This window comes from Echinops telfairi, unplaced genomic scaffold (assembly GCF_000313985.2).
Source record: "Echinops telfairi isolate 266 unplaced genomic scaffold, ASM31398v2 ScPeMD7_2;HRSCAF=8, whole genome shotgun sequence".
Classification (NCBI taxonomy): Eukaryota; Metazoa; Chordata; class Mammalia; order Afrosoricida; family Tenrecidae; genus Echinops; species Echinops telfairi.
The window spans coordinates 7,361,061-7,370,376 of record NW_022103898.1 but is presented as its reverse complement, the minus strand read 5'-3'; the positions used below and the strand labels follow the sequence as shown (position 1 = coordinate 7,370,376).

The following is a 9,316-nucleotide window of genomic DNA, read 5'->3' as shown; positions in this document are numbered from 1 at the left end:
AACCATCTAGTTCTGGTCTCAGGGTGGTGGACCCTGATGTTCGCATGGTCTGTGAGTCCACTGGACTCATGGCTTCCACGTGTCTTAGGTTTTCGTCCACCTTTTTCCTCTGCATGGAGGGATCCAGAGGTGCCCTAGAGGGTGGCTCACAGCGTTAAAGACTGCAGTCGTTGCTCACATCGAAGTAGGATCTACAGCATTTGTCTTTTGTGGATGGGTGTGCCAGTTGACCTCGGGGTCCCCTGTGACCACCTTCCTGAGCCTCCAGCTCTCAGGAACCTTCCCCAGGTGTCTGGTTCTATTTGTGGAGTGTTCTTGACAAGGCTGTAAGTTTGGGCTTCACCTGCGAGTCCGCTTCGTTTTTGGCGAGCAGGGCTGGGTCATCCCAAGGCTGCAGGTGGTGAAGGAGCCTTCCTCTGGTCCTCCTGCTGTTTTCCCCTCCACGATCCCAGCTCCTCAAGTTCTCGGCCGAGCTGATGGCCTGAAGAAGGACGGTGGCGGGACACCACCCTGACGCACGCCATTCTTGACTCAAACAGGTAGCATCTCCCTAGGACCTTCCTGGTCTCTGGACAGGCTCCTCATGAGAACACCGAGTGTCCTGGAGCGCCCGTTCCTCGTGAAGTCCGTGTGCTACGATCCGCACAGTCGAACGCTTCTGCAGCACCAATAAACACAGGCGTTCTCTGCTTTCAGCCAAGAGCCATCTGACACCAGCACGCCATCGCATGTCCCAGGTCCTCTTCTGGATCTGACTTGGCTTTCTGCCGGGTCCCTGTCCACTTGCCCCGGTGCCCCGCTGTGCTCTGTTTGGCAGCGAGCATCTGCCACGTTTGACATGAGGGAGCTAAAGGCCCACCAAACGACGCCACGAGAAAACGGAGGAGACCTGGGACACCTCCTCACACACACACACACACAGACACGCTGGGCGAGGCCGGCCCACCTACCCGCCTTGAAGCTCAGCTCGTCCTGCTCCTGCCCCTCATAGTCGTACAGGGCCCGCACCCGCACCCCTGGCACCGACGTGGCGTCCTCCTCGAAGGGGTTGGAGTCCCCATTGGCGTCCGTGGAGGAGAACGGGTTGTTCGGCTCATCGTCCGACCAGTCCGCGGGGTAGGGCTGGGTCTTCTCGTAGCTGCTCATGCTGTGAGAAAACAGTGGACATGGGCAGCTCAGCCAGGGGCTACCCGGGGGCACGAGGCCCCCCTGAAGGGGCGGGCGCAGCAGCCCCAGGTGAAGACCCAAGACCCTTGCGAAGGGGCCGAGCCGCTCTGCATCCCGGCTGTGAGCAGGTGCGCTGTGGGGGGAGCCGAGCCCGGTGCAGGGAGATGCCCCCAGCAGGACTTGCTTGGGGCACCCACAGGCTGCTGTCCTCCCGAGGTGCAGGGCCAGGGCCTTGGCGGGGGTATGTGCAGGCAGAGAGACAGAGCGCCAGCACAGTGTTAGTGGTGCCCCCCTCCACCCCCTAAGAAGCCCCGGCTGTGAGCCCCCACGGCTGAGCGCCCTGGACTCGGAGAGCGAGCGAGGGGGTGAAGCATCCGTTCACCAACTTTTTGGCCTTCGCGTCCTCCTTCTCGCTGACGGTGCTGCCCGTGTCGTCCTCCTCCTCGAAGGGGTTGTAGCTGGACTGGGAGGACTGGGTGGGGTTGCTGGCGCCGCTATGGCTGCTGGGGGTGGTGGGGGAGAGAAAGAGGAGCTTTCAGGGCCACTCCACGGGGAGCCTCTGCGCCGTGGGGCGGACGAGTCCCGTGCAGCAAGCACTCTGGGTGGCAGACAAGCGGCCGGGCCTGCAAGAAAACCAGATCCCCAGGTTCCCATCCACCGGCCGCGGCCCCGGGCCGAGCTCTCTGGACCCTGAAGTGCTGTCAGCAGCCTGTCAGCGGGGACCAGCAGAGTCCTCTCTGGAGGGAGAAAGGCACCCGCATGCAGCACGGCACAGAGAGCGTGTCCAGGCAACTCATCCACGAGTGCCCACTGTGTGCCCACCGGGCTGGCTGGAACGGAGAGGCAGCGCTGTGTCCTGCTGGAGGGAGAGGAAGCCCCCAGACCGCCTGTGGGGGGAGACCACCAGGCCCTCCTCCCTCGGGGTGCTTTCCTGGCAGACGCTGGTGCTGGGCCTGACCACTAGGTGGTGCTGGGTGGCCCTGTGCGCAGGCCTTGTGCTAGTCAAGCTGGCCCTTGTCGCCCAGGGAACCAGGCCTGTGGGCAGAGAGGGCTTCCAGGAAGTGGCCGTGGAGGGCTGAGTTCCGGAAGGCAGAGAGAGGCCTCGCCCAGCACATACTTTCCAGAAGGTTCTATGGTGCCCCCCTGACCCCCCCATCCCCGCTTATTCCATCCAGAAACCCTTTCATCAGCGAACCACGAGGCTGGACATCACCAACAAGCTCGGTCATGAGGCGGCCCATGACCCTGCCCTGCTCTGTCCTGCTCAGGCACCTGTACTGTGGGCAGCACAGCAGGTAGGGGCAGACCTTCAGGACCCTAGACTGTGCATGGAGGGACTCCCTCAGGGCAGCCATCACCACCTGGTACAAGCTCGACCCTAGACTGTGCATGGAGGGACTCCCTCAGGGCAGCCATCACCACCTGGTACAAGCTCGACATGCCTGGGCCTGGTGTATGGACGCAGCTTGGAGCCAGGCAAAAAGGCGAGCCTCCCCAGAGACTCCCGGGGGCTGCAGCCCACCCCCCAAGTCCGACGCCCAGGAAACTTCCGGGAGGCTGCCTCTGGGCTCCTGCAGGGCACCATGGGCGGCTCCCAGGTGCCTGCCTGTGGGGCTCACCTGCTGTGCTTGTTCTGCAGGGGCTGGTCGCCCGTTTGGTTGATGCCCGTCAGGGTGACGCCGTCAGCCGCCTTCTTCTTCTCTCGCCGGCTCAGCGTCCGGTTCAGGTCTGCGGACCACTCCTGGGCGACAGGTACCGGGGAGAGAAGTTGGGAAGTTGATGTGCTGGAAGCACATGTGTGTAGGACACAGGCCAGCCACCCTGCTGCCGGCCTGGCTGGGGATGCTGAGCCCCACGTCTAAGCCCCACGTCTTGGTCCGTCGCCCAGCAGACCTCGGGCCTCAGGCACCCACTACCCCTCTAACTGACCGCAACACCTGAAGCCTCCTCACTGGCCAAGAGAGCCCCCCCTCCCCCAGCCCTTGGAGGTGCAGGCTCTGACCCGGGGCAGTGCATGGTGGACACCAGTCCTACACCCGCGCCCAGGGGCTCGGAGGCTCCGCAGGCCAGGCCAGTGGGCGCTGCTGTGGCTGTGGCAGCCAGAGTCCCTCGGGCCTCCAGGGGACAGAGCAGCCCCCTCAGGAGCTGGGGGGGGCAGCAGCAGCCTTGGCCTCACATACTGAAGGGCTTCTCCACTTGTGCCCTTTGTCCCTGACTGAGCAAGGGCTGCAGCTAACGCCAGGCCTCAGTCATTCCAGCCCAGGGAAGCCCACTCGCAAGAGCCAGCCTAGAACCCCATGTGCCCACCTAGAGGTGGGGCCGCCTGAGCTCCTGCGGGCACACTCAGGTCGCCTAACATCTAGAGCTGGTCTCCCGACAGAGCCCAGTTGGCGAAGGAAACTAGAGTGCCCACGGTGGGCTCCCAAGCCTGACAGTGACCCACACCAGGGCCACCTGAAGGAAGGGTTGCTGGTAACCCCAGAGCTGTGGAGGAACACCGGCTAGCCGGCACACAGACAAATGCAACTAACCCACTCACTCACAACCACCACGCTGGGGGCCCACCAGTAACACCTACACACACGTTATACACCAGGCTGAGAAACACCCCCCCCACACACACACACACCCCACACCAGGCTGAAAAACACCCCACACACACACACACCCCACACCAGGCTGAGAAACACCCCCCACACACACACACACACACTCATGCAGGCACTGGGGGCTCAGTGAGTTGGCTATGAAACAGAAACTTACTTCGTCCTTGCAGCATGGAAAAAAGCAACAACTTTGTCAGAGAAGTCACACAGGCCCTGCTCGCTCAGGTGAGGCCAGCCCTCCAAGCACCAGCAGCACTACAGGGGACCCCGCCCCGCTCTCCAGAGCACCTGCCACGGACCCCAGCTGTGTGCACGATAGAGGGGGCCCAAGCCCAAGGCCTCTCTTACTCAGGGGGCCTGGCCCTGCAGGCAGATAAGGGGTTACAGGGGCCCCCAATGTCACCTGGAGAGCGCGGGGGTGGCAGACCTGCAGGCGAGGGAACCACGAAGGGTCCCGAGGGGTGGGCTTAACAACAGCTGCCACGTCTGCCCAGGCCATGTGCTGCCGCCACCCCTGCTTAGTCACAACAGGGCGGAGGCTCTGCCTCAGCGAGGCACAGCTGGGGGGTGACCCCACACAGCACCCGTAGGCCGCCTGGCTCCGACCCACAGAGCCCCTCCCCACACTGACCCGCCCCTTCCTGCGGAGACCACAGCTGGGCAGGTGGCCTGGTAACCCAGCCTGAGGCTGAGAGAGCCCCGTGGGGTGTCAGCCCTTGCATTTTGAAGGACAGGATGCTGGTCGGTCCAGAGCCACAGAGACAGACAAGAGCTCATTCCGCAGCCAAACTGCCTGGAGGTACTGACTGACCCCAGGGAGCCCGGGTGGGGGGTACAGAGGACACACATGGGGCCGCCCCCACCAGTGGCCACCAGGGCCAGTGTGCACGGCAGCCTCTCCCGTGTCCATAGTTGGACACACTCAGTTGCCACTCCCACCAGGCTTAGGGACCTGGCTGTGATACCTGGGACCCCAGGGCCTGTGGACACCCACATGGCTGGACAGGCTGCCCGCTCTGCGTCTGGTGTGAACACCCATGTGGCTGGTGGACAGGCTGCCCGTTCCACATCTGGGACATTCAGAAAGACCGTCCCAAGGAAGTTCCATGGGCCCTGTGGCTCTTACCTCAAACTGCGGCCAGTTCATGGACATGCCCGGCCCGTGATTGGCTCGGAACCACCTGAGGTCCTCTACAGCGTCTGCCACCTTGATGCTCTGCTCCAGGTCTCGGTAGATGTTTCTGTAGCTGTACCAGAGGGAGGCGGGAGCTGCCATCACTCACCCTGGCCCCCCGCCGGCCACCAGCAGGCACCAGGGCCCACAGCCCCCCACAGGGGGGTTGTCAGTTGGCCCTGATGTGCACAGAAGGGGACAGGTGGACACTGTGCAGGAAACCCTGTTCCTGACTGAGTCATTTTAAATGAAACCAGAGGAGGCCGAGCAAGCTTTGCTCCTGGTCGGCAAGCCCACAGGAGCCACGGCAAGGCCACAGAGCACCTTGATCCACAGAAGGGTCTGGATCCAAAGGGAGGGGAACACAGAACATGGCGCAAGATGGTGTCCTGTACAGGCCGGGGGCCGGGTCTGCCTGACTGCAGAATGGGCTTGATTTGGGGAAGCTAGGGGTGCAGACCCACTGAGGCCTGTGGGATGAGGTTGGTGGTGGCGCAGCATGCCCACGGGCATTTGTCAGCATTGCTGGTGGAGGAGCTTTGTCACGCACCCTGCCCACGCAGGGCAGAGGCCGAGGGGCAGTGTGGCAGAGAGAGCTGAGGACCGTGAGGGGCATGCCTGAGGGTACCACTGAGAAGGCAGGCCCTGCTGGCCCAAGAGCGGTATCCCGGGCACTTGGGGTCCGGGGTTGTCAGCGTCTCACAGACCCCACGGTTTAAGTTTTGTCTGTGCGATTGCTTTAACAGCTGTGGGTGTCCCGGGTGGGACGGTGGGTATCACAGCCATACAGGAGAGCGCCGCCCGCCTGTCTGCCCTGGGCTTTGGCCCATGGTGGAGCTGGGCTCACCCTGCCCTGGGTGATGCAGGACGCCGCCCAGCCTGTTCCTCCCACTGGCTGCCTGGGCCACGCTGGTCAGCGCCAAAGGGACGTACCTGGGCACGGTGGACAGGTCCAGGTGCTTCTGGACCTCCAGCAGAACCTCCCGGAAGAACCGCAGGCGCTTCTCCTCGGACTGCTGGCACTGCTCGAACACCTGCTCCATGTTCTCCATGTACTGAGGTGTGCCTGCGTCCAGCTCCGTCAGCGCCTTCTCGTACTTCTCCTTGGTCTGCGGGAGGCAGGCAGCGCAGGGCAGGTGAGCTCCCGCGCGGGCCAGGGGCCAAGTCTGGGGGGGGAGGGGGGGAACGCACGCACGCACGCAGGGTCTTCAGAGAGGTGTGGTGAGGGCAGGGGGGCTGGAGGAGGGGTCCCGAGGCCTCAGAGGGGGGACTTGGCCCACGGCAGCGGGAGTTGTGAGGGGGTAGAAGGAGAACCAGGGGACAAGACATCACAGGAGCGCCAATGGCACTCAGGGTGTCTGGGGGGCAGGGTGAGAGGAGTTCAAGGGCAGGGCAGGCAGAGTGAGGGAAGTTAACCTCTCAGACGCTGCAGGGCTGCGGGCTGCACTCTTGGCCTGCTGAGCAGTCTGTCTGTTAGTGTGAAGCACCGGCCAAGCGTGTGCGCAGACAGATGTGGCTTAGTTAACCTGGGTCACCAGGAGCCCTGGTGGGGCAGAGGGTCAGCGTTGGGCTGTTAATGGCAAGGTCAGCCTTTTCCGCCGTCCAATCACTCAATCTGAGAGAGAGCGAGGGGGTGGCCGCTCTGGAGAGATTTACGGGCTCAGGAACCCCAAGGAGAGATTCTACTCTGTCCTACGGGGTTCCTGTGAGTCTAACGGGGTAAAGAGAGTGATCACTAACTGCCAGCGCCTGGGTTTAAAACCAGTGTCCTTGTTCACTCAGATGGTAGGACCGGGAGCAGGAAGTGGGACCAGCCGGCCAAGTGGTGAGTGGGCCCTCTGGTGCCTGCCTGGCCCGCTGACCCACTGTGGCTGTAAGCTGAGTCCTGGGGGATGTGGCTATCGCTCCTCCGGCTGTTTCTGGTCAGTGTCCCCTCCTGCTCTGTACCCCATGTCCAGCCGCCTGTCCACATCATTCTGTGTCGGGAGCCACCACTTGTCTGTCAGTCTGTCCCACTGTGGTGGCGTGTGTGTGTCTGTGACGCTGGAAGCTATGACCTGGTGTTTCAAATGGCAGCAGGGTCACCCAGGGTGAGCAGGTTCCAGCAGGACTTCCTGACTAAGAACAGGCGACGAAGAGGGCAGCGGAGGGGCAGCGGAGGCCACCGGAAACCTCACGGGGAGCAGAGGGACAGTCAGGAAAGTTCTGCGGCGGGACACTGTGGTCAGTCTGCTGCACAGGCCTGCTTTCAAGTGTTGAACAGCCAGGGGGTTCTCCATCGCCCCCCAGGCAGGGGACAGTTGGACATGGAATGAGCGAGACTGAAGAGCTCATGCATGTGCGTGCCGGTGCCGGTAGGGATCACTCAAAGCACCGTGGACGGCAAGAACGACACAGCGATCGGTCTGGGAAGGAGCACACCAGAGTGCCCTTAGAGGCGAGGGTGCCGAGACTTCCTCTGGCCTCCCTTGGGCAAGTTGTCAGGAGAGGGCAGTCCGTGCAGAAGGACATCCAGCTTGGTAAAGCGGAGGGGCAGCGGAAAAAGAGGAAGGCTCTCAAGGAGAGGGACGGACATGGCGGCTGCAACCAGGGGTGCTGGCAGAGGAACCACGGGGAGGGAAGGGCAGTGCAAGGACCGGCAGGGTTTCCTGGGGTTGTGCCTGGGGTCACCAGGGCCGGAACTGACTCCATGGCACCCAACAACAGTTGCGGGGCTGGGGGTGCACTCGAGTTCGGGGGGGTGTTTTCATTCTGACCAACTCACTTCTGAAAAGCAGCTCGAGCCATCCCCAGTCACTGGCGGGACCACCTTGAGGTCAGGCCTGTGACCGTCCGGCCCCCTCTGCAGTGTAATGTCTGTCCCCTACTGTGGCTGCTCGAGGTTTTTTCTATACCACTGTTTCCCAAAGCGGGTGAATACCGCCCCTCGGGGGCGGTACTGGAAAGACGGGGTGCGGGGGTGTTTGCAAAAGCAGGTGCCTCCACTTCAACCTAGATGAAGGGCCATCGCACACATTTTTAATGGCCGGGAAGGGGCACGGAGTCATTTCTTTTCCCCGCTTTTCTTTTCTGTAAAGGGGCGGGCGGTTGCCCACATAATCCTGGGGACCTGTTCTAAGCGCTGAGATATACCGAAGCCCAGTGTCAGTGTCTTTCTTTCTATTCTATCTGTCTGTCTGTCTGTCTATGTATGTATCTATCCATCCATCCATCCATCATCCATCCATCCATCCATCCATCCATCCATCCATCCATCCATCACGCTGATAAATTAGAGCATGTACATTTCTGTTCACACTTCCTGGCCTGGGCTTTCACCTTGTTCTCAGTGAGCGGCCGACCCCATATTCTAAATCACACAGCTGACCATTTGGGAGCCCCGGGGTGGGCCTAGCAAGCTCTTGCCCAAGGTGTGGAGCCTCCGGGCAGCTCCTGGCGACTGAGAGCGGGCTTCTTCCGGTCACACCCACGTGTCTGATTTACGAAAAACAGACCGGCCACTTGGGGAAACTTGAGGAGCAGCAAGCACAGCAAGGGCTGTGACCCAGAAAGCCAAGGGTCCCAGGAGCACCCTGAGCTGGTTTGAGACCCTCCCCCTGCCTCCTGTGCACCCCAGGGCCCGCACTCCCATCTTTGCCCACCAAGTACTCCCGCCCAACCTGGGAGCCAGGGCCCCCAGACTCATTGCCCGTGTCGCCCTTGGGGAAAGCCTCTGTGACACCCCCCAACCCCACAGCCCCCCAGGGCAGGATGAGCCCCTCCTGTCTCAGGCCTCCTCAGATGTCAAAACCAAAGACCACGGTGTGCAGACGAATGGCCCAAGCTGGGTCCCAAGGGGGTCCTTGCCCCCATAGGAGGTGCCCCGCCCTTCTCCCCAGACCTGGTTGTGGCGCCTCCCTGTGAGGTGGCCACCTGGGGAGTCCCAGCAGGCCGGGCCGGGATGGCTGGGCAGGCGGCAGCGAGGGCGGCCCCACCTTGAGGACGTCTTGCTTGCATTTCTCCACCTTGTCCTGCAGCTTCTTCAGCTGCTCGGGGTTGAGCGCCGGGTCGGCCTTGCTGCTGCTCTCCCGGGAGACGGCGAGCTTCTCCTCCTTGCACGCCGTGTGGTACGCCTTCTTCGCCGCCTCCACCTGCGGGGCCACCGCGGTCTCAGCACCCCCTCCTCCAGGCCCAAATCCTCTCTGGGGGCCGCCCCTGCCCCGACCACAGCAAGTGCCCGCCTTGTCCTCTCTCAGGGTGTCCCCACCTGCAGGGCCCCAACCTCTACCCAACAGCAGTTACTGCCTGCACTCTCAAGACAAAGGGGACGGCAGCCAGGGCGGCCGGTGGGGGTGGGGCGGGCCCCCGGAGGCACCCCACCCCCACCCCC

General features: G+C 62.7%; 1 protein-coding gene across 6 annotated transcripts in view; it reads right to left on the bottom strand.

Moving 5' to 3' along the window:
- PACSIN2 (protein kinase C and casein kinase substrate in neurons 2) overlaps positions 1–9,316 on the bottom strand; it is a 62,113-nt gene that overhangs the window by 4,216 nt on the left and 48,581 nt on the right. For 3 of the 6 annotated variants that reach the window (XM_030885250.2, XM_045291593.1, XM_045291589.1), the window contains exons 5-11: positions 8,922–9,077; positions 5,881–6,056; positions 4,900–5,020; positions 3,931–3,936; positions 2,787–2,908; positions 1,554–1,670; positions 951–1,147 (exon numbers count right to left, since the gene is read on the bottom strand). In XM_030885250.2, coding sequence (XP_030741110.1) covers positions 951–1,147; positions 1,554–1,670; positions 2,787–2,908; positions 3,931–3,936; positions 4,900–5,020; positions 5,881–6,056; positions 8,922–9,077 — 895 coding nt within the window. The remainder of the gene's footprint in view (positions 1–950; positions 1,148–1,553; positions 1,671–2,786; positions 2,909–3,930; positions 3,937–4,899; positions 5,021–5,880; positions 6,057–8,921; positions 9,078–9,316) is intronic. The other 3 variants (XM_030885254.2, XM_004700235.2, XM_004700236.2) reach the window with 3 other exon arrangements.